Raw genomic sequence first — 25,007 nt, 5'->3', positions numbered from 1 at the left:
ACTCTGAGAGACACAGGGTATACAAAGTCATACAAAGATTTAATTAACAGAAAGCAGTATTTAAAAAAATAAATCTGTAGATTGCATATGGAATTCGGAAACCCTGCCAAATCCCAGTCTGGTAAATGTCAGCCAACAGCTTTATTATGTCTTAACAAAGGATCTTTTCAACATGATGCTGAAGGTGCTTGGGGACCAGACTGGGGAATTCTTGGCATAAATGTCAGAGCTGTTGTGGCTGACTCTGACTCATGTCCATATTACTGGACAATTCCATCACCCAATTAAGCATTCCAGTGGCGCCTGTCACTGTCACACCTAAATTGTCAAAGATGCTATCAACGTGTAACAAAATAAACCATGAGCTGGCTGCGAAACTGCCCCAGTCCTACAAAAGTGATTATTGACATGGAAAATGCTCTTCTGTGATTTAATCCATGCAGTTTATAATGCCTCTTTCCCATCATGAAGATGGCCATTTGGAAACCCAAGTGATCTTTCTAGAATGCAAATCTGATCAAGTCACTTTCCTCAGAAAAGAGCCCTCACTCCCTGAAATGCCTTTCAGGGGTCATCACTTAAAGGAATGCCCTCCTCCCACCACATCATTCCATCCTCATGGCTTGTTCTTACTGAGAACAGTCTTCTCACAGCAGCCATCACCCATTGTCATTATTATTCTATAGTCTGCCTTCTGTCTTCTCTTCATATTAGCTTATGAAGACAAAGACTGAGGCCATATATACACTAAGTGGCCAGATTATTATGATCTCTGAATGCATAATAATCTGGCCACTCAGGGTATATCCTATATAATAAAAGGCTAATATGCAAATTGTCCCCTTGACCAGGAGTTCAACCAGCAGGCAGGCCGGCTGGCTGGACCCCACCCATGCATGAATTCATGCACTGGGCCTCTAATATATATATGATATATAATATGATCTCTGAATGCATAATAATCTGGCCACTCAGTATATATATAACCCTAACCCTAACTGCCTTCCCCTGCTGGCCTCGTCGCCCCCAACTACACTCCCCTACAGGCCTGGTTGCCCCTAACTGTCCTCCCCGTTAGGCCTGGTCCCCCAGCTGCCCTGTCCTGCAGGCCTGGTCCCCCCAACTGCCCTCCCCTGCAGGTCTGGTCACCCCTAACTGCCCTCCCTTTCAGGCCTGGTCCCTCCCAACTGCCCTTCCCTGCCGGCCATCTTGTGGTGGCCATCTTGTGTCCACATGGGGGAAGCCATCTTTAACCACATGGGGGTGGCCATCTTGTGTTAAGAGGGATGGTCAATTTGCATATTACTCTTTTATTAGATTGGATATATATATATATATTTGGCTTAACATGGTGCTGGAACTTAGGAAATGAACAATGAAAGGACCAGAATCTTTTAAAGTCATCACTCTGGGGTAGCAAATCTGGTGTTTGGCTGGAGGTATATGTGTCTTTAGGGGTCTGGCTATGCTGAGCTGAATGCCTCACTGAGCTCTGCTTTCTCTATTGACACAAAGAGGAAACACATGCCGCCAGTGGAAAGAGATCAAAAGAGAGTCTATTATTCAATTTAGGGTCTGACAAAAATTTAGCCAAAAATTCCACTAAAATGGCTTCAAAGAACATAAGGCATTTCATGTATTTATTATAGTCAATACAGAAGTTTGAACTAAAATTCAGGATGTAACATTTACAAATGCAAGAAAAATGACAATATTTTAAAATCCAACCAAAGTGGGAACGCTTTGATTGGTTTTCTAGAGGTGGAGTGGTCACTTATTCAAGAGCTCACTGATATACACAAGTCAAGAAAATGTAATTGTTTAAAATTTCCCTCAATGACTTGATTATGTCACCAGACAGTACTAAAATGAGGCCCCAAAGAGAAGAGAGCCAGAAAGCCATTTTCTGTAAATATACATTCTTCCATGGTTATCATAATCTTAGGGCTCAGTAACTCATGGAATAAGTTGGGAGAGGTCCTAGACCCATTTTTCAGACAAGCAAACTGAGGCACAAAGGTGTGATAGGTGGGAACTGCTCTGAGTCATGGGTTTATCCCTGTACCTCCTCTGTGACTCTGAGCCTTGCTCAACCCCATTTGCTTAGGGAGAGGCAAGCTTGCCACAGAAGAGAATGGTGTTGGTGCCAGTGTGCCTTATGAAGAACAGGAAAGGATGGTTCGCCATGAACTGAACTCGGATGGGGAGTCGTTTAATGACGAAGTTGTCCCCAGTGGCTGCTGCTGCCTCTGTGCCCTCTTCGTTGACATCCACATATGACTTGTGGATGACCTTTGATACATACAGGCCCTTGGCTGGTGACATTCCAGACAGATCAGCTTTACTCTGGTGGAAGACATCTGTCATCCCGAGGGATTTTAGCAGGGAATTCAGCTCATACTTGATCTCCAGTTTGAATCGGGGCAAATGGACTTCGACATCCCTTTCCATCATGTTGGAGGAGCTGGTCCACTTGTGAAAGGTCTTCACGTTCAGCCTCTTCTCTATCTAAGAGAAAACACAGATGGACCCACAGGAGCCAAGCACACACCTCTGCGTTAATTGCTGTCTGTTTTATAATTCTCAGAGTGAATTACTCAATTCCACTGACTTCTTTTCTACCTTTAAACTGTGCTCAAGTTTCATCTGAAAAAGAAAAAGAATCCTGCATTCGTCCACATCTTCCATTTTCTATTGTCTACTTCTCATCGATATTTCATAATTAAACTTATCCAATGTGCGTCAATTCATTCCCTCAGTGTGTAGGCTTTACCTAAACTCTCACTAATGCCTCTGCAATTGTGTTCTCATTTCCTGAAAGAACTCAAGTACTTCTTCTTGGTTCTCATATCTGAAACATTTAATAGCAATCTCCATTATGAACTTGTTTGTCATTTGGCTTCTGTGACATGGGGACCCCTTGTTCCACTCCACTTTAATCTCCTCCTGTCCCCACTCTTGAAGCTGACCTCTGGGTGCCTACACTTAGCAGGTCAACTCCCACATCCCTGCTCAGATTTCCCAAAGCAGCCTCACAACTCTGACTTATTCTCCACCCAGGTCCAGACATTTTTGTAAACTCTTCACACTTCTGTCCTTGGACATTTGAAACTCTCTATAGCCCTCCCCACAGCTCCAAACTAGCATGTCAAACCCCATCATTCTTCTGCTACAAGAGTTGAAGACTTTTGGGTCACCTTACCATCCCGACAATATCAGATCAGTGGTTTCGCTTTCTATCTTTTCCTTTTGTCTTTTTGTGCCCTGATCCAAGTTACCACAACTTCATGACACAAAGTCATCTTGCTGCCTCATGCTTTTAAGGCCTTTGCAGGTTCTCTTTGCTCTGGTTAGAACAGCACCCATGTGTGTACATGAGCTACTGCAAGGGCCCAGAAGCTCAACTGGTCTCCTAGGCAACAGTCATGCTGGCAGAGCACTGGATGGCCCCAGCAAGGCTGGGAGGATCTGTGGTCACTCCATAGCAGAGTCTTGCCTGCTCTGTGCCAGGCAGCTCTGACAGAAGCCAGGGAGAGGGGGTCAGACTCAAACTTGCACCACCACCCTGACCTCTTCTCAGTGGCTGTGGCTCTCATTTCCCCTCAAAAGCAAGATGCTAAACATGGTGGTTGGCCCACAAAAGCATGCGACTTTTGGATCAGCAGTACTGCTCCTGAGAGGAAGATGACTTCATTAGATGTCCATGGACTGGGAGCCCAACCTGCATTATAATTTCATTACGAAGGTGTTTCCCCAGTGTCAAATGATCAATATGTGTGTGTCTGTGTGTACAGCATGGCCCTTTTGCTACCAGATGCCTTTTTAAATATAACACCAGGTTGTTTTCCCTAAATACATTATCCTGAAGGCAGGGGCCAGGAATCCCCCCTTTCCTCTCACAGTCCTTGGGGCAATGCTGCTAAACCAGCTCTTGATCGAATTAGTGCTGGCTGCACTGATATTGTGGGATACACAGAGTGAGGGAGGAGTGTGTGTGTATGTGTGTGTGTGTGTGTGTGTGTGTGTGTGTATGTGTGTGTGGTGCCTGTGCACGCGTGCTTTTTCTCCTGTCAGCATTCCTGTAACATACCTGTTCTAGAGTCACCGTGCCCATGGGAAGCAGGATGATCATGCTTAGTTTGTCCTGCACATAGGGCAGCTCAAGTATTTGCATCTGCGGCTCCTTTATGATGGCCAATTTAAACCTTCCCGCTTGATACATCATTTCCACAATTACGCTCTTACCCTATGTTTTTGAAAGATTGTAATTAGACAATAGTTAAACATGTGCGTGCACATGCATGTGCACTGATTTTCTTGCATGACAAATATCTACACTAACACTCTAAACACGCGGGTAAAATATCAACTACAAAACACACACTTATTGCTTTTCTTTGAAAAGGTTATAATTTTGTATTCCAATATAAGTCCTGGTGAGAGCCAAATTGTTCAAATAATGAATATAGTAATAAAAACAATAACATAGATGTTTCCCAAAAAAAAGGCCAGGATTTCCCGATAAAATGAGCTATTTAGGAAAATGATATCATAGGATCATTTCCTTTTTAATTCAATTGGATATTTTTAGGAGAAAAATAATAGTTGTGTTGTGCCGCTAGAGCAAATAGCCACAGCATATATGGAAAGAACACTCAGGTAGGGGAACAGCCAGGAGAGAACAGGCTTTCTCCTCTTCCGGAACACCCCAATGTCCAAAGCCTCCACTCTGAGAAAGGTTATTGTCACTTCATAGGGAAAAATGAAAGAGAAATTCATAGACTACACAGTTAAAGGTACCTACAGAGATCTAGACAAGTATTTCCACTAAAACTTCCTAACCTGTCCATAAAAATTATTGCAGTCTCCAAAATGTATCATCGATCTGAAAATGAAACACGTACCTCACTTAGCTGAAAAGGGGTTTTAATCGTCTCTCTTTCCTGAAATTTATTTTGCCATTGTCCTTTGAAATATATGGCATTCACCAGGACCATCACAGAAGAAGGGTCGATTGTGCCCTTTCCAAAGAGGTTTGTAATTTTTCCTTGTAATAAGAAAAAGAATAGATAATAGATTTGGATTTAAACTTATTGATAATAGTTAAATAGTCACAATAGCTAACATTAAGTGATATGTATATATATATATATATATATATATATATATATATATATATATATATATATTTAAATATATAAATGAATTATTAAATAAAAGCAATACTCTAAATAAATACCCAGCATGTGGATCCCTAATGTAAACCTATGGCAGATAACACTAATCAATCTATTCATTTATGCTAAAAATATTTTAAGAGACTTCTATGTGCCAGGCACTGTTCTAAGCACTAGAGCAATAAACTGAGGCTAGAACACTAAACTAAACAAACAAAAATCCCTACCATCCTTAACATCCTAGTGACTCCATTGTGGGCTTTTTCAGGTAACCTTAGTTTAAGTCTCAGACTCTTTCTCACCACAGAGTTCCCAGCAAGCCACTAGCAGTGGATCAGAGCTGGCATGTGAGATAAAACATATTATCCTCTACTGTTCTAAGTAAATTAACATGTCAAAAAAATGTGTAGCATTTTCCATGCATTTTCTAATAGTATAAAGACCTGAATTGATGCATATTTTAATCTGGTCACCTATTACTGAATTTGAATAACATCCATCAATTGACAAGATACTTTTGAGAGGTCACTGCTGTTAAATGATATAATAGATACAAATATGTTAGCAATAAAAGTCAGAGAACTCTTAAGGTCTGGGAATGGGGTGGTTTAGTTTCTGGGAGAAGACATGAGTTTCTGGCAGAGGGTGACGCTGGAGTGCCCTTCCCAGTAACTAATATTTTGTTTTCCTGACCTGGGTGGTAGTACACCAGAGTATTCATCATTGTGATAATTCACTGAGCAGCAAACACATCATGTACATACTTTTCTAAATATATATATATATATATATATTTCAATCAAAAAGTTTATTTAAAAACTCAAGCTCTAAGGAACATATTAACCAATTGCAATGTGCAAATATTATTTGGATTCTGATTCAAACAAAAAAAAAAGAGGCAACTGGGGGAATACAAAAACTCATTAAATATTTGTTAATATTAAATGATTTTTTAATTTTCTAGGTGTAATAATGGTATAGTGTTCATATTTTTTAAAAACCTATATTTTTGACAGGCACAAACTGAAACAGAGAAAAAAAGGACATTGGGATTGGTTCCCAAATAATCTGAAAGAGGTGGTGGGAAAAGGGCATGGCTATACAAATAATATTGGCTTAAATAATAAGTATTGCAGCTGATTGATGGATGAATAAGGATTCCTTCTAGTTTCTCTTTTTTCTTTAAATTTTTCCTTACCTAGATTTTTTTAAAAGAAATGAACACATCTTTAATATAAACATTTAATGTTCCATTTTTAAAAAAGAAATATTTAACAATACATATACAAAATTGGGAAAGGTAGATTTAAATTTAATTAAACTTACTGGCAGAATGTATGACAATACCTCTCTAATGTAGAAACAGTGTTCTTTTCATTCTCAGAGTCACTTGGCTACATCATTGAGGACAATGGATATAAGAGATTTTCCAAAATATTCCCCCACTTCCTCCACTGTTAGTTTGTTGTGTCTGTTTCTGGACCTCACCCTGCTTCCTCGTTAACACTGACTCAGGGAGTTTACCAGCACAAATAACGTTTGGAGACATACATGTGACTTATCCTTACCATTAGTTTTGCTTTCAACCCAAGCATTAATAGTTTGCCTGGTTTTTTCCGTAGACTTTTGAAAATCAACAGCTTGAAGCCTGGCTTGATACAGTTTCTCAGAACAACTTAAATATTGCTGTAAAAGAAAGGATAACTGCATAAGAACACAAAAATAATGTAAGGAAAACAAATACCTCCAGTTCGATGTATTCGAAAATCCTAACAGACAAAAGCAGTTTGTGCATATATGTCGGAAAGGAAGCAGAATCCATACAAAGACATTTAATCAAATCAAACAACTTTCCCAAAGAAATGTTCAGGAATTTTTTATTGCTACTCCTGTCATCTCGTGGGCATTCTTAGCTTTAAAATGTTCAAAGCAAAATGACAAATTGCAGTAGAGCGCCTATCTTTTCACTCTATCCCTCCAATTTCCTCTTCAAAGGACACAAACAAATGGGAGTTACTGCTCTAATGTTCACATAGGAAAATTGAGAACCGGAGTGATTAAATGGTTTCCTTGTTTGAGGTCTAACGAAAGGTTAGGTCTCCACATGGTATATTTCAACCTCCGCATAAGCCACCACAAGTAACATTAAGAATAATAATATTCTCTGATGTAGACATTGACATTTTTTTTCAACTTTATATAAAATCACACTGGTCAAACAAAAGCTAAGACACTAAAGCCAGCAGATCACCTCAATCACAGCAGGATGACATAGCAATGAAAAACAGGAATATGGATTTGGACAGGGATCAAATTCCGGCTTTGCCACTTAATTATCTCTGTGACCTTTCTCAACGTGACTTTTCATTATTTGCTTCACAATTGTGGTATTAATGACAATGTTGTACCTACATCTGAGGACTATGTAAGGGTTATATAAGATAATGTCTATAATGTATGTAGTAGAGTGATGGACACATAGTAAATACTCAATAAAACTCCATATTCCAATGCTATTGGGAAATGGCATAAATAGTGTTAGAATTTTGTAGCAAAAGAAAAAGAAAGCTTGGTCTAATCCTCTCATTTTAAATGTAGAAGTGACTTGCTCAAAGTCATATGTCTAAAGAAGAACAGAACTCAGATCTCTTGGCTACCAGTGCAGTGTACTTTCCACTAATTCTTGATACTCTGCCTTTTAGGACCTTTGAAGAAGAGATGAGAAATAGATTTTTTTTTCTGGTCCATAAGGGATAATTCTTACCTGCTTTGTTTTGTGCTTCATCCTTAACATTGGTTCTTGGACAACTTTGGTGATATTGCAGAAGTAATGTTTTTTAATGTGATATTTCATAACCTTAAATGGGGGGTTGGTGAAACCATTTCATTGAAACTCTAACGGGTTCAAATTTAATCTCTTAAAGATAAATGTGACTCTTTTCATTTGTGATTTATCTTACGGTGTGAAATTCAGAGGATGCCAAGAAAGCTGTTGACCACCATTCCAAATGGACTTACCTGATAGAAGGTCATCATCTGTGTCCCGTAGAGTCTGTTAGCGATGCTCAGGGTATAGTTAGAGTCTGGCTGGTTGATTTGAGAGAATAGGGCTCCAAACTCTGAGTGAATTCTTCCAGTTAGGCTGCACTAAAGCACAGTAAATAAAGAATGTAGTATTAAGTTGCTAGATTAAATTGCTTGATTTATAGAAGAGTTATAAATAACATGAAAACAACAAAGAAAGTTGAAAGCATTTTTCTTCTCTAATTTCCTCTGGCACAATAATCACAGCTCTCTGTGACCCTGGTTACAGAGTGTGTGCCAAACTGTAAGCTATTGCAAAAGCATATGCACTTCCAGCCCCAATGTTTTAATTCAAAACTCAAATTATCATAAATAAAGAGATCCTAATTGGATATTTAGGGCAATAACCCAAGTTTTCTGTGCGTTTTTTTTTCTGCCTTTGTACCTATAGATCATTTCTCTTTTCTCTCACACTCCTTTCAATGTCTCCATTTCTGTGACCACTTATTAGAATTCTTCAGCTCCTCCCTGAACTGATCTTCCACGCCCATCTGTCCCTCACAGGAGGAATCTGGTTAAGCATGCAGCTTTGATGCATCAGAATTCATGGACAGTAGAGGGGTTATGCCTATATTCCCTAAAGCAAAGATTCCCTAACAATAAATTAGGTTCTGTGAGACAAGTATTCTGTGAATCTATACACATTTATATGCTTTCTGTTGGTCACAATCAACACACAACTATTGTCATGTGGGAGTTCTGTATAAATTTCATTTCTAAAGAAATCCTCTTACCGGAAGGAACTAAGAACAGGTGGGCTGGACAGCATCAAGCCCTGTTTTCCTGGTGTATAATTATGTGACAAAGCCTCCGTATCTTTTCTCAGTCCCCTCACTAGTCTGAAAAATGTAACACTGCACATGGCAGGCTCAACATGGCACACAGTTTGTAAAAGAACAGAAAAGTTTGAGAAAGGATGACAGTAAGTCATATGATAAAATCTGGGGACTTTATTATTGTCGTCATTATCATTATGTTAACTCTGTAGGCTGTAGCAATTATCAGGAAGATTGAAGGATACCAAGGAGGACATTGTAAGCCTCCTTAAGGAACAAGAAGGGGTTCTGCCACTCAACCCTTGCACCATTATCTCTTGGTGTTCTCACAAAGAGCGCTTGACAGCTCAGCAGTCATACCTTAGCTGAGTCCTTAAACTCTGGCTTTAATGATTCTGCAATATGATTAAAGTGAAGCACCTAGAAGATGAAAGAAGAATCAATTGGCATCAAAAGCAGCATATAGTCTATAAAGGTTAACAGTTACAAGTACCTGTTTTTCCATTTCAGATAAAGGCCAATGCAATAGCTAACATTTAAAGATGTTATATTCCAAGTCCTGAGCTAAGCCTTTACATATCTTACTTAACTCTCACAACAACTTTATGAGTAGATACTATTTATCCCCATATTTTATTAGAGAAATTGAGCCAAAGAGAGATTAAGTGACATGCCTGGGACCATTGTCTGTGAGGGCCCAGGGATTGAGTTGTCATTCACTAGACTCTTCTCCCCTCTCCTTCCTTTCTCACACTATTCACTATGACAGAGCCCATCCAGGGCCACATAAAACATCACATGGTTTTCCAGCACAATACCTATTTTAAATGCAAAAATAAATCATGAAAGTACATCAAAATATGGAATAAAGAAATAAAAGACAAATAATAATGGAATGTGCAAGTACCCTGGAAGTTGTTAAATGACATTCTTCTAGGCTTTTCACATCAATACACTATATACATAATGAAAAATCACTGTATATCAGCCTGTGTAACCTGAAAAGTCACCCTCAGCCTAGGTAAATTAGGCTGAAAAGTCACCCTTTCTCTCTTAGCCTCAGTTTCCCCAACAATGAAATAGGGATAGCAATAGCTACTTGCCACACAGGGTTGCTATGACATTCAAATACATTAATGAATTTTTTTAAAAAACTCGATAATTCTTAAAGTGACATTAAATTGTATTATAAATTAAACTTCTAGAGGGCAAGAATAGTATTGTATATGTGCTTTCTGTTATGTTTAAATCATTGAAGGGAAGAACTCTAAAAGTAATGGTGAAAATGTATGTGTGAAACCACCGATGGTGAGGAAGAGACTGTGTATACATGTATTGCATTATTGTCATTATAATGTATTACATTATTTAAGCCATTATCCACTTTTAAGAAATATGATTTTCCCAAGTGTGTTCTTTCACAAGATGGCAGTTTTCTTGGTGTAAAGATGTAAGCAATTTTGCTAACCCATAGAGGGCACAGGTAAAACTTCCAGACTCTGGGGACATCTTTGGTGCATTCCATACCTTTTTCATCTGTTCTGCACTGTTCCCTCTGGCACCAAGGAGTATCATACTTAGAGCATAAAGCAAACTCAGTGGGGAAAAGAAGATATTATCTTCCGCATGGTTATTGTTCAGCTCTTTGAAAACATCAAGGCAAAATTCAACATTTGCTGTGCTGAGAGAATCCATTTTAAGACCAGCACTACCTGAGAACAGAAGGGAAAACAGCTCAGAATATTACTTGGAGATATAGATAATACATGGAGTTTAGTTATTACATTTCATGAATTAAAGAGCCTGAGCACACTGCTTCAGAAAGTAGAAAATGCTAGAGAGGGGAATTCACAGTAGTTTTAGATTCTAATGAATAGAAGATTTACTATTCTTTTCAACCAATACTTCAAAGCTATCTTTTGTGCACATCTAAAAGTGATCTGTGATTGTTCTGGAGCAAAAGAGCAGAAGGAATTAGATCTTTGTGCTCTGAATTTTCATGTTTAACAACACTCCCCACCTTGGAATTTGTACAGAAAAATTCTTGAGCTACATAGACTCAGCTAAATGAGGTACTTTCCCACTAGACTGTCCACTGTCACAAGGAGAGAACACTTGCATCCTGGTCATTCATGAACAAACAAGGTGAGAATCAATAAGACAAACTCAGGTAACCTTCTCTGCTCATTTCCTCCATGAAAGTAACACAATACTAGCAAATAGGTCATGCCATGAGAAGGTGCCCAAAGCCCTCAGCCCTGGGCCGCAGCCATGGTGTCAATGAAAATGGAGGACTGGAAGAAGAAAATCTGAGAGAAAAATATAATTCTGGAATATGTGTTATCTAAGGACAATGGTTTGTCAGGAAGGAAGAGTTTGTTTTATTCAGTTCCATAAACACTTATTGAGCAATCCTAACTATAAGAGGTTATAGATACAAAACTTATTGAGCACAGTTCTTGCCCTTGGGGAGGTGTCATTCTCCAAAAACCTCCATTGCCATCAAACACTTTCTTCGTTAACCTCTAGGCCATTGTTTTTTCTTGGTTCACCACCTGCCTCACTGGGCCACTCCTTCTTGGTCTCATTTGCAGAATCTCAAATCTTAGTTCTCTCCTCCATTTATACTCAGACAGGTGATCTCACCCAATTTCAAGCTTTAATTGTCACTGATATACTTTCAGCTACCGAACTGATATTGCCCCTGAATTCCAGATTCATGTATCTAACTACCTACTCAACATCTCTACTTGAGTGTCTAATATGAATCTCAAATTTAACATGTCCAACAGCAAACTCGTGACTTCCTAAACCTCTCTCCAGCCTACACCCCTAGCAGCCATCTTGATCTTTGTAAATGGCAGTTCCATTTCTTCATTTGCTCAAACTAAAAACTGTGGGATCATCCTTAAACACTTTCTCATTCACATAACATTCCATCTATCAAAAAATCCCGTTTTCTCTGTCTTCAGAAATACTCACCATTGACCCATTTTTCACACTCTCCAGCTACCATCCTGGTCAAAGCTATCATCATCCCCCTCATGGATTATTGAAGTAATCTCCCAATTCATTTTCCTACTTTAATCCTGACCCTCCTCCATTATATTTTCTAGAGAAGATAGAGTGATGTTTTTAAATACCAGTTGGTTATGTACTAACGGCAGAACTGCTTATGGCCTTTGCTCAAAAACCCTAGTGGCTTCCCTTTCTCTCAGAGCAGAGGCCAGACTCCTTCATGACCTGGCCCTTACAACTCTCAGTCTCATCTGCTACCAGTTTTCCCACCAGCTCTCTCTGTTCTAGTCATATCACCACCCTGCATTCCTTCAACATGCTAAGCAGATTCCACCTCAAGGCTTTTGCATGTTCTATTCCTCTGCTAGGATGCTCTTCCAAAAATTACCCAAATGGCTCACTCCAGCAGTTCATTTCTTTCTCTGCTTAGATAACACCATCAATAAGGCTTTCACTGGCCACATTTCTCCAGTTATCTTTCAGTCCATTACCATAGTATATACATATACATATACACAGTTTTACTTATTTGCCCTATATATTATATATGCATAGTGCACTTATTTATTTGCCTTATATATTATATATATTTATAAAATATAAATAAACTATCTATACATGCATATATTATAGTGTATGTTATATATTATACATGTATTTATTGTCAGAAACCCCCTCCCTCTAGAGTACAACCTCCATTAAAACAAAGACTTTGTTTTTTATGCTTTATTTCACTATCTAGACCAGCCCTGGCTAGCCACTCACTAAACATCTATGGAAGGAAGAAATTTTAATCAAATTAACACTAGGATATACAGGTATGATAAGGTGTCAGCAAAAGCCACACTTGATTAAAGAATAAGCTGCCCCTCATTTGGTTCACTACAACCCTGTCCAAATGCCATATTTTGCTACTCTGATCTGTTCCCCTTTGACAACAAGCACAGCTGGAGCTCTTTACCTTTGTTGCTTTCTGGTGGTGAAGTGGACAGTTTGGTAGGTGAGATTGGAGCTGCGTCCCTGAAGAGGAAATATAAAGCCTTCACTTTTTGCCCCTCCCTTTCCATTTGTGTCCTTAGTGATTCAGCTCTATACTTGCTGGGAGGTAAGTTCAGCCCTCAGAGGAAGGCTCCTTAAATGTCATCTGAGCTGCTTTGAGTCCCTGAGATTCTCAGGATGGCCAGTGTTTTCTGGAGAAGCGCCCAGTTCTTGAACATTCTCTGCTCTGCTAAAGGGGAAACATTGGCAAGCTAACCTCTATTCAAGAAAATAAGCCAGCTGTCTAAGAAGAGTAACATGTACACATTCAAGTTGGTGGTGCCATATTCCACATCCCAGGGTTTGCTTATGTCCACGTGCAGGTACAGGGCTACTCAAATTGTAAATATTCTGGCCATGATGGATGCCTCCTGGCCCAAGGCACATTCGTCCCTAGATCTTTTGTGCCCTCTTCCATGAAGCATAGGTTTTTACGTGGAGCTTCAGCAATCTGCTGGCAGGTAATTCCTGTCCCATAAAAAGAACCGAAGAATGAGCTCCAGCAGGAGTTATTCTGTGGTTTCAGTTTAAAAGCTTGGTAGAAGCAACAAGCCAACTGTACTTAAAGTGAGTTCAGAAGTATTATTCAAGACTGTGTAAAAGAGATTATAGATTAGGGGTAGGGATGAAAGCTGGAGACAAAAAAAAAAAAAAAAAAAAGTCTGCGGTATGCAGTAGCCAGAATCAGCACTATGTGACAAGCCCAGCTTACCAAAGACCATTCTTGTCCACATTACCCACAGCCCAGCCTCCTGGCTTGATTCCACTGCCCAAAGGTAAACTCTGATGGCTGAGTGCACTGCACTTAGGTTATGAAAAAGCTCTTCATGGCTGGTGACTTCTCTCTTCATCCTCAGCATGCAAGGTGTCCTCCTTGGACAAAAGGAAACCACTCTACTAGACATGAGAACTAGAAAAGTTAGGTTTAAAATGATGGCCCTAATAGCCACTATGCCCATAAAAATAGCTGTATGCAACCAACCACAGAACTAAAAGGAGTCTAGAATCTGTCCAGTCTTTCTGTGCTCAGAGCAAGGGTTTTTTGATGTGAGCCAATTTCAGCCGGAGGTTTCCATGGCTTGAAAACCTCATATCCATGCTTAAGGCCAATCCTGCACCTCTTCATCTTGTTTTCATCTCCCTTGAGGTCTAATTAAAAAAGGACTGATTTTCTTAGCTTCCTTGCTAACTAAGAAGGGCTGATCAAAGGAGGCCTTTTCATCCTTGGTCTATACTGTACTCCTGTTATTTTCCCTATCAGAGGGAAGCTCTTGGGCTCATATTTTTTTATTATATTTTTATTGATTTCAGACAGGAAGGGAGAGGGAGAGAGAAATAGAAACATCAATGATGAGAGAGAATCATTGATTGGCTGCCTCCTGCATGCCGCATGCCCCTACTGGGGATCGAGCCCACAACCCAGGCATGTGCCCTTGACCAGAATCGAACCTGGGACCTTTCAGTCTGCAGGCAGACACTTTATCCACTGAGACGAACCAGCTAGGGCTCTTGGGTTCATTTGATTTTTTTCCAGGTGGAAGGACATCCATTATAGAGCACTGTTTGCCTCTCTTTATTCCCTCATTCACTCCTAGTGTTTTAGTCTTAGACAAAGTCTTGCATGCATGTAATTTACTTTGGAAATCATCCAGGAAATAGAAAAAGAAGAAACAGGAAAAGTTATGCAATAATTGTTAGAAGTTGGCCACTGGTATCTGATCCCATAGACCTTCAAAAGAACCTTATAAACAGTTTCTTGAAACTGCCCTCTCAGTGGAAGATTGAGGGAAGCCTTTGTCTATTGGATTTCATCCCATTGTCTTTCATCCCATTGACCTATGAACTCAGGTTGCACTTGTATGCGTACCAAGCATGTGCAACCCACACCAAGGCATCAGAAAAGCTCTGGAGCTGGAAATGAGATGTGAGGGGAGGTGCTGTCAAGTTGAAATGCACAAAATTATTTAGACCTTGTGCAGAGCTGGTAGTCTTGCTAGCAGCTACATTAGGAGGTTGGGATGACAGAATTTGAAGTGTCTCAGAAGAGGTGGCTAACACATCTCATCCATGCCATAGCCTGCTGGTGGTTCTGGGAGAGGAGCTTCCCTCCAGTTTTCTGATGTGGGTGCTAGCTGTCCTAAGGAAGTGCACATTCTGGTCTATTCTTTCTGCCCTAGGTTTTCCAGCGCAGCACCCTCCATTGACAGCCCCGTAATCTCTGTGACTAGATTGGATGTATGTCTAACTCTAAGAACCAGAATTAGAAAACCCATTGTAGGCTCATATCTAATCTTGTTTCAACCTATCTTTATCTGTCATAAATATTTTGTTCTCCACCCACCTGAATTCACTTTCTCTCAAAAATTTTCAGGATTTGTGTGAGGTAAGAAGTGTTCTTTACTGGGTCTCAGAGCCTAGGACAGTGAGCATGGGCTAGAGAGTGGAGTGCAGGCTGGATTTCTGCCCCCAGCTACTCCCTAAGCTCACCCAGGTCACCACTAGCACCACCTGTACTTGCTGGATTTCATCAGAAGTTAAGGAAGAAGAAAAACCTGGAGGTAACTAGGAGAACTAGGAGGGCATAAGTGATCTTAGAAGACATGGCATAAATGGTATCCTAAGATATTGTGTGAATAGTGATCTGTATTTTATCGGGCAGCCCCACCTATTTGGCATTTTCTTGAGAGACTGTGGTAAATATATATATATTTACTGACATTTGTTTGAATTAGATACAGAATTAAGAAAGGTCCACAAGGCAGCTTGAGGTGAAGCTGGCTACTAAATTTTTGTAATGAAGGGAAAAATAAAATGGCCACCAGTGGCTGTTGTTAGAGGAAAGAGAGAGAACAATCAATGGGGAAAGCTTTCGAAAGATGTAAGGGGTAAGACACAATGCGGGAGGAAGAACCAACTTTACACAATGACTTATGGCCCTTCCCAAACACAAGAGCAGAGAAGGATGAATATGCATTTAAATAAATTTGCACATATAACTGTTAAAAGTGTTGTCTAGACTCTTGATTCCTCATGGACAGGGACTATGTTTTTGCTAAATGCCCAACATGTAGTAAGCAGTCAATAACCATGTGTTAAACTAAACTGGCCATCTTTGTATAAAGAGGAAGGGAAAGTGATGCAGTTCAGGTTAGGGTAAGGCAAGAGGTAAAGGTTTGGAATTGGCCATTTGGAAAACTGGAGGGTAGCCTGGTCAGGAACACACCAAAGGCTTCCTCACTGACGGCCCGTTGAGGAGGATCCACACATGATCAGTAATATAAAGTGAGAATGATATTCCAACAAGTAATTTTGCTATGGTTTGTACCTCCTAGGCTTCCCAAATCCTAGGGATGCAACCCCCACAACCAGCTTGCAAAACATCCATTTTCTGATAGGATGTTTTCAAAATGGTGGGACTTTTTTCAATGAATCCCTATAACTCTTATTTTCCATTACAGATAGCAATTGTTTCAAAAGAAGTCATGCCATGTGAAAATCAAGAGTTTTGAAAACAACACTTAGAAAACTTTGTACTTAGCACTTGACAAAGACCCAGTTGTAACAAAATGGAGTGTGAAGCACAGACCCAAGAAAAATAATCAACTATGTTACTGTTTTATTTTCCAGGAGGCACAGAAAGTGCCTTTCAACCATAATAAGCAACCCTAAGGATTACAAAGATGGATACTTCAAGCCTTGGATAGGTCTCAGGACTTTGGTCTGTCCACTTGGAGTATATACTCAAGTAAGTCAAAAGGAATTCACTACCTAAACTTGTCTTTGAAAAGTTCTATAAGTCTCATCAAAAGCCACAATTAAGAAACTAGGTGAGCAGCAGTTTGGGGGAAATATTCACAATGCATATACCTGCAAAGGTGTTTGTATATAGAATACACAAAGAACTACAACCCCACAAGCTAGAGATAAATAAATGGACGATCCCTGGCCAGTGCTGCTCAGCAGTTAGAGCATCAACCCAACCACTAAAGAGTCTCAGGTTCAATTCCCAGTCAAGAGCATGTACCTGGGTTGCATGTTAAATCCCCGGCCTCAGTTGGGAGTTGTGCTGGAGACAACCAATCAATGTGTCTCTCTCACATCAATGTTTCTCTCTCTCTCCCGCTCTTCCCCCTCTGTCCCTTCCAACCTCTCTAAAAAGCAATGGAAAAAAATATCCTCAGGTGAGGATTAAAAAATAACAATAATAAAATAAGTAAATGGACAAAATATTTGTACAGCCACTTCACTGAAGATTATGTATGAATGGCCAGCAAGAACATAACAAGGTGCTCAGCAGGATTAGTCATCAAGAAATGCAAATTAAAACACAAAGACATACCACATCACACCCACTAGAATGAGTAAATAAGAAAGACTGACTACACCAAGTGTTGACCAATGTAAGGAGCAACCAGGTCTCTCCTACACTGCTGGTGGGAATGCAAAATATTACAACCACTGGGGCAAGTGCCAGCCTCTTAAAAAGTTAAATATGCAACTACCCTGTGACCTAACAAGTCCTCTGCAAAGTATTTATCCAAGAGAAGTGAAAACATATTTCCACAATAAGCCTTGTACAAAAATGTTGATAGTAGTTTTACACATAAGAGCTAACCACTAGATGTCCATCAGGAGGAGAAAGTATAAACAAACTATGGTGCATCCATACATCGGAACACTACACAGCATTAAAAATGAACAAACTGCTAATACACATGACAACACTGGGTCGGTCTGAAAAGCATCATGCTGAGTCAATGAAGACAGGCCAAAAAATAAAAAATAAATAAGACCAGTAACTACACAGGCAAGTACCTATGGTAACAAAAATGGAAGCAGTGGTTATTTCTCTTGGAGAAGACAACTTTCTGGAGCGCTAGAAATGTTCCATTTCTTGATAAGGTTATGGGTTAAGTGAGTACACACATTGGTGAAACTGATTAAACTGACTGATATGAGCATTTTGCTGTATGTAAATTATACATCAATAGTAGTGTTTTATTTTAAATTAAACTTTCTATTTTGAGATAATTGTATGTTCACTCACATGCAGTTGTAAGAAGTAATACAGATAGATCCGAAGTATCCTTTGCTGAGTTTCTCACAATGATAATAACTTGCAAAACTATAGCATGATGTCACAACCAGAATACCAACATTATCAAAGTCAAGATACCACCAAAAGGATTCCTTATGTTCTTCTTTTAAAACCACATTCACTCCACCTTAGTCTCATCCTTAAACCCTGGCAACTACTCTGTTCCCCATTTTGATAGTTTTGTCATTTCAGTAGTGTCATATAAACAGAATTGCATAGTACATAATCTTTTAGATTGTCATTTTTCACTCAGATTCTCTCTCTGGAGTTTCACCAAGTTGTTATGTTTATCAATAGTTCATTCCTTTTTTATTTCTGAGTAGTGCCCATGGTGTGAATATACCACCATAATGCCTAACCATTCACCAGCTGAAGAACATCTGGGTTGTTCACAATTTGAAGATATTACAAATAAAGCTGCTATAATTATTTATGTACAAGCTTTTATGTACGTTTTCATTTCTCTGGGTAAATGGTTAATTTGGGTGTCATATGGTAATTTCATGTGCAGTTTACTCTTTGGGGTTTTGTGTGTGTGTGTGTTTTTAAGAAACTGACAAACTGTTTTTCAAGTGTGGTTGTACCATGCTGCACTCTACCAGCAATGCATAGTGATCTAGTTCTCTTCTTATCCCCACCAGCTTTGGTGGTGTCACTATTTTTTATTTTAGCCACTCTGATAGGTGTGGAGTGGTATTTTTCATTTCCCTAGCATTTAATGATACATAACATCTTTTCATCTGCTTATTTGCTATCTGTATACTCTCTTCCTTGAATGTTGAGTTTTGAGAAGTCTTTATTATCCTGGATACTAGTACTGTGTTGGATAATGTATCTTTTCATCTTCTTCACAACGTGTTCACAGAGCAAAAGTTCCTAATTTTGAAGAGTCTAATTTATTGAATTTTCTTTTTATGGATTGTGTGTTTTTTGTCAAGCCTAAGAACTCTTCACCTACGCTAGATCCCAAATATTTTCTCCTGTCTTAACTGCCATCTAAGACCCTATAGCTTCTGTCTTAGAGCTACAGTCTCTCATTCAGTTGCCCTTCTGCCTATATCTTGGAGAGAGCAGTGGAAGAGTGGATCCAAAATATAATGGAACGTCCATGGTACCAAACCTTGGTGTCTTTGGAACCCCATTAAACCCCTCCTCTGATAGCTACAAGCCTGAATTTTAGAACATTCTCACTGATTTGACTAACAAGCTGATCTGTTTTCTGGGTTTCTCAATCTCTCAAAAAATCTTCAGCCCTCCACCCGAGCCTGGCACCACCTTCTCAGTTTCCAGGTTCCTTGGAGACTGCATTCCAGTGTTTGCATTGGTGGGATAGGGAGGCAACGTTCAGTTTCCCAAAGAAAGGCTTACCCAGAGAACACACAGGTTGACAGCTGGGAGTTACTGTACTGTTGCCTTGTTATTTTTAGATTTCCAACCTAGGTACTGAGTAGTGCTGAAAGCAGGAAATTGTAAATGTTATGTGCTACTGTTATCTGAGGTTTGTGTATATTATTGAGTTTCAATTGGAGAGTTAAAAAAGAAAAGAAACTTTTCCAGGACTGGGACCCTAAGAGAGAGCTTCGGAAGTAGGAAGGAGGGATATTCAAATCAGAGTGAATGCAGGGTCACCAAGCAGTTTAATTAATGTACTAATTTTAGAGAGATAAATATAAAATATTTAACATTTTTAAAAGATTCAAATCAGAATACTTGATTTAATCAGTAGAAGAATACTAAAAATTTCTATAGCATACCAGACAAGAAAAGGGTGGAAAGAGTTGAGTTCAATGTGGAGGGATCTAAGTGGCGGAACAAAGGGGATGGAGGAGGAGAAGGAAGAAGCTTTGAGAACTGGAGAAGAAGGAGGCATTGGTTACCCCTGTTAACGAAAAAACCATAGAAACCTGTAAAGAATTTTAGTGAGTTTATTTGAGCCAAACTGTCGACATATGCCGGGAAGCAGAACCTCAACGAATTGAGATTATGCTCCGAAGAATGGTTGGTTACATCTGTATTTATACATTGCCATCAAAGGAGGGACATAGGTGGGCTACATGAAATTCATTGGATAAAGTCAAACGGTGGGAAACCCCTGGGATTGGACAAAAAGTAAAATGATGGACACATACTTAGGTGGGTACAGGAACAATTAACAGGATAATGAAGGAATTTGAGGCATCTGTCCTGGCGCCTACCACATTTGGTTGTGCCCCAGGGGCTCCAGCAAAAGAAGGAAGTTACAAGTTACCCAGACATCTCACAGATATGTTATCTTAGAGGCGAAAAGGCAAATGGGCTCAGGAAAGAAGATCTAAGTTGATCTTTGTCAGGGAAGGTATCAGCTTAGGAATGACTGCCCACTATAACCTGTTTGTAGTTAAATATTTAATTTTCAAACCATCCTTTGTGGTTATTCCAGGTCTCTGAGTTTGCAAGACTGCCACGCAGGCCTCCCCTGAGCTTGTCAGGTTAGCATGTGGCTCCTTTCGTCCACACATTCCCCTTTTGGTCATAAATCAATCCAAAGGATGCATTGATGACCAACCTTTTGGTTGGATAATGGAGTCCCACGGTGCTAGGAAGGCTCATTCCTAGGATGTCTCAGTGTCAGCATGTCTTGCTGAACAGGTGGACCACTGGGGATGGGGCAAGACCATAACCTTAGATGGCATTTAAGGTCGAATTATATATTTTAAAAAGGCAGGTAAATGGGAGGCAGTCAAATCCTATATGTCCTTGTTAAAAAGTATTCTGGATCATTTCTAATTTTGAGCCACCATGATCCGAGTTTTTTTGCTGTTTGTCTTACGTTTTGCTTTTCTGCATCTAATATAACATTTACATATCAAGAACAAAAGTAACAATAGTAAACCAATAACACTGATTAGGAACAGAAAATGTCTAATACTAGACAAGGAAAATTCTAAGGGGAACAAGCATCACAGCTAACCAAAAAACCCTTTACATGTATTATCATAATCTTTTATTAAGCTAATTATGCTTTCCTCCTTCATCCACTGTCATTTGTACCTTATGATATGTTTGGCCAAATGAATTAAGACTCTACTATTTCATTATTTAGAAGCTCTAATTTTCTTCTGGCCAATTAGTTCCCATAAAAATGGCTTCATGGGGAGGAGTTCAATTTCCCAATACATTGGTTTTTCAGTATCAATATTATCACAGATTTTATGAACACCAGGCAAAGTCATTCTGACTATAATTTCAGTATTATACCATATTCTAGTATTATTTAATGTAAACTTGGTGATATTACAGTAAAGATTGCTTTTAACCCTTCCCAGCAAAAACGCCCCTTTCCTATATACTATATTGTTATTCGTTGGGGTAGATACAATAAGCCAGGACTGGGTGAATTCAGTATTCCATATGGATTGAGGGCATAACCATTCACTTTTCCAATTTTCAGACAGTGAGATGGGTTCACATTGTTTATTATTTTTAAATATGGCCCATCTACTTCCCATTGGAAGTATTCTAGTATTATTGAGGATGGTCCCTATGCCGGCCAGTTGAACTACTGGGAATTTAAGCCTAGGATTTAACTCGCACCTGGGCTTTTAAAAACACAATATTGTAGATCACATTTCCCATTTAAAATTTTCCAAATGCCTGGGGAACCATATGAGTCCCATAAGTGTCTGGCCTGGGCTTCTGCAGCCATTATAGTTGGCCATTGTTTCATAGCCACTTCAGATTCCTTGCATTAGTATAGACAACAGGCCCAGTTGAATTAGGGCACAAGCATGTTCCCATTGTTGGGTTTGGGCATGAGTTTTTAGTCTGTCGAGCCTGTTCTATCCATTAAACTAAGGCTTTATTATCTTTCCATGCTGCTTCCCACTGTTTTTCCTTCTTCCAGAAACAGCATTCCCTCTATGTGACCTATTTGAGATAAAAATCTTTTTCTAATGAATGACATTCTTCATTAGCTACATACAACTTCAGCTTGTCCCGGATACCAAGGCCAGCCCCTACTGCTCCAAGTATTCCCCTTTTGCTTCTTTTAGGGGGACCAATGTTGTTGGATCCACCAGGAATGTTGTTGCCATTGGGTAGCTATGGCTTGGGAGCAGTTAGAGTATACTGAGTGGAGCCCAAAATGTTGAGTTTCCCGTGCCATAGTTAAATGGGGAAGGTGACCCCCAAATGAGCTAGAGTTTGAGTATTCCATAGGGCTTCCCACAAGCATCCAGGATGCAAGGATGGAGGGGTAATTATAAACATCTCTACCCACCAAATGATGTCAATAATTTCTGAAATGGGATCCATTGATTTCTTTCTTGTTTCACAGACATCCAGCCACAAGAGCATGGCTGGTGAGTCCGAGGACATGGTATGCTATGACAGATAGGACAGGCTGCTGCAAGCCTTTGGCCATCATATCCAGGTGTTTTTCTTAGCTATTCATCACCCATCTCTATAGCCATACAATATTCATCCAGATTACATCCATATACAATTCTACCAGTGGAATTATCAGGGAAATATTCTTGGAGGTATTTGCCTAAGGTGGGTCCTTTATAATAGATAGAGCCAGAAAACAACAACAACAACCAAAGCTTATATTGATAGGAGAAGACCAATGTGTGGCTAACAAGGCATTAATTTCACTATCATACCTGATAACCAGAACATCATTGTATAGTAGGTAGGAAAGGTTAGCAGGTATCTAAGTTAAATTTTTCATATCTAATAAAGAAAGAGGTCTGGGGGGGTAGACATTGTTTCCACTAGGGAACCATAAGGATGATAATAATATGAAAATCATTTTATGTACATTCAATCAGTATCAATCAGATGATATAAAAACAAGCTATCAGTTTGTGAGTATACAGGCCTTGTTGACGTCATCTTGGGATAGCTGTCTGCCTCCGTGGTCAGCGACTTCTCGTCCTTGAAAAGTCTGTGATCTCCGCTGCAGACGGAGATGGTGTCAGAGATGGGAGTAGATGTCCATTCACAGTCAGATGCCTTTTTTAAATGAGAAATGTGAATCCATGAGCTAACTCCTTTAAGCTTAGCTGCACATGGGTTAGTTAGTAATACCTGGTAAGGTCCCCTCCAATGAGGTTGGAGAGTTTTTTATTTGGTGTCTTTTCCAAGACAGCAAATCTCCTGGTTGTAAGCCATGATCTTTGAACGCTTCGTCTCCCGGGAGCGCACTGTGAAATGAATCTGTTACCAATTTGTTAGTTCCTATAATGCAGAATGTCTGCTCTTTACTTTTCCCTATATTCAGGAAACAAGAGATTTAAGAGTCAACAATATTTTAAATAGAATCATAAGAATAATTATCTTCAATTCATTTAGTCCCATAGTTGTTTTTGTTTATTTATTCCTTGAAGTTCTATAAATCTTCATCCAGTTCAAAATATGACCTGCTTAGAAGCCTGCAAGTTAGAGTAAATCTGAGTCCTTTTCATGGATTTTTCTAGACATATATACCTACAAATGCATCAGAATAAAGCTGTCCACAAATGACAAAAATTTAAAAGTGGCATGGTTATAGATTTGATAAAAACTTTGCTTTTCTATAAAATATAACATTCCAAGACAACAACTTCTTGGTAAGTAATAATCCCTGTAAAATGACATAGAGAATAATATAAAATTTGTATACCTTTAGATTCAATTATAATTTCAACATATAAAGAATAATATGTAAGAGTTTAAAATGAGGCACATGGCTTATTGCAAGCAGTGTATTGAGCATTGAAAATAATACATAAACTCCCAATATGTGAAACGCAAATACCCAGAGTATCACTGGCAGACGCCCCCACAGGGAATCATGACTCTTGGCTTGCCAGTGTCCCTGACTGGACACATGCTACCCTCCTAAAGTTTCCTGTTTGAACTTGGCTCTGAGAATCTCTGCAAGTTTCTTTCTGAAGCAGAGTGCCTTAACAAGGCACGTAACCTGTCCTTGCTCTTGATTGGAGCTCAGGCACACGGTCTTTCCCGATTGGCTAATTCAAAGGGAGGGGTTGGCCCTTGCTCTTTCAAGGGGAGCAGCAAGCCATGCGGCCAACATGGCGGCTGCCAAGTCACAGTCCAAAATGGAGGCTGTCTAAACTATTCTTTGACAGAGAAGATGATTTGTTTATTCTCACAACAAATAAGGAAAGAGCAAACCAAATCCCTAAAAGATAGACAGCCACAATTATATTTTCAGACAAACAGACAGAAATCTCACTAGCTGTTTCTGGAGGCTGAACCCTGAGAGGGAGAGCAAGAAGAGCCCCCAAGATTAATAAGAATTCTTGGCAGCTGCTGGGACGTTCTTGCAATCTCTCTCACGCTTTCAACCCCACCACACACAACTAGGCTTCCCCAAAGCGGGAGTTGCCTCTTCTTTCAACAAATTAAACAACAACAAAGAGACACAAAAACATCAACACTCTTATACAGGCGCGCAGAAAACACACTAAGAATTCACACCAGAGAATGTCTAGCATTAAAATTACCAAAGCAGTGTCTTTTGTCCCCGGTTCGGGAACTGCCTCTCTCTAGAATTTCAGTACATTCCCAAAGGACTATTCAAAAATGGCTGTAGACATTTGTTATCTTCAAAATAGTTCTGAAACAGTCTCTGAAAATCTTTTTTATTAATTTCCATCTTATTGGAAGAAAATTTTTTCTTAGAAGCTTCTAGTTTCCAAATCAAGATACGCTTCCCATATACTCATTCACTTTAATTTCAGAGCCGGCATTTTTTTTTTTTTTTTCTGCATGCAAAATATTAACATAGGTACCCCAAACAAACTGCATTTTTTTTCTTTCTTTTTTCTG

General features: G+C 39.4%; 1 protein-coding gene across 2 annotated transcripts; it reads right to left on the bottom strand.

Annotated features, from left to right (window-relative positions):
- Positions 1-1,766: 1,766 nt before the first annotated feature.
- On the bottom strand, positions 1,767-10,747 carry SERPINB11 (serpin family B member 11; the record flags this gene model as incomplete). 2 transcript variants are annotated; one of them, XM_079783337.1, is made up of 7 exons in its annotated part: positions 1,767-2,508; positions 4,091-4,246; positions 4,905-5,047; positions 6,746-6,863; positions 8,196-8,324; positions 9,398-9,457; positions 10,565-10,747. In XM_079783337.1, 7 exons carry the CDS (start codon positions 10,730-10,732, stop codon positions 2,104-2,106), a joined length of 1,179 nt encoding a protein of 392 aa, XP_079639463.1. In that variant the 3' UTR covers positions 1,767-2,103. The 2 variants fall into 2 exon arrangements, with proteins under 2 accessions (XP_079639463.1, XP_079639464.1); XM_079783338.1 differs by lacking the exons at positions 4,905-5,047; positions 6,746-6,863 and having other exon boundaries at positions 10,565-10,732.
- Positions 10,748-25,007: the final 14,260 nt, after the last annotated feature.

The sequence above is a fragment of the Cnephaeus nilssonii genome (genome assembly GCF_951640355.1).
Source record: "Cnephaeus nilssonii genome assembly, chromosome: 11".
Classification (NCBI taxonomy): Eukaryota; Metazoa; Chordata; class Mammalia; order Chiroptera; family Vespertilionidae; genus Cnephaeus; species Cnephaeus nilssonii.
This window is presented reverse-complemented; position numbering and strand designations above follow the sequence as displayed.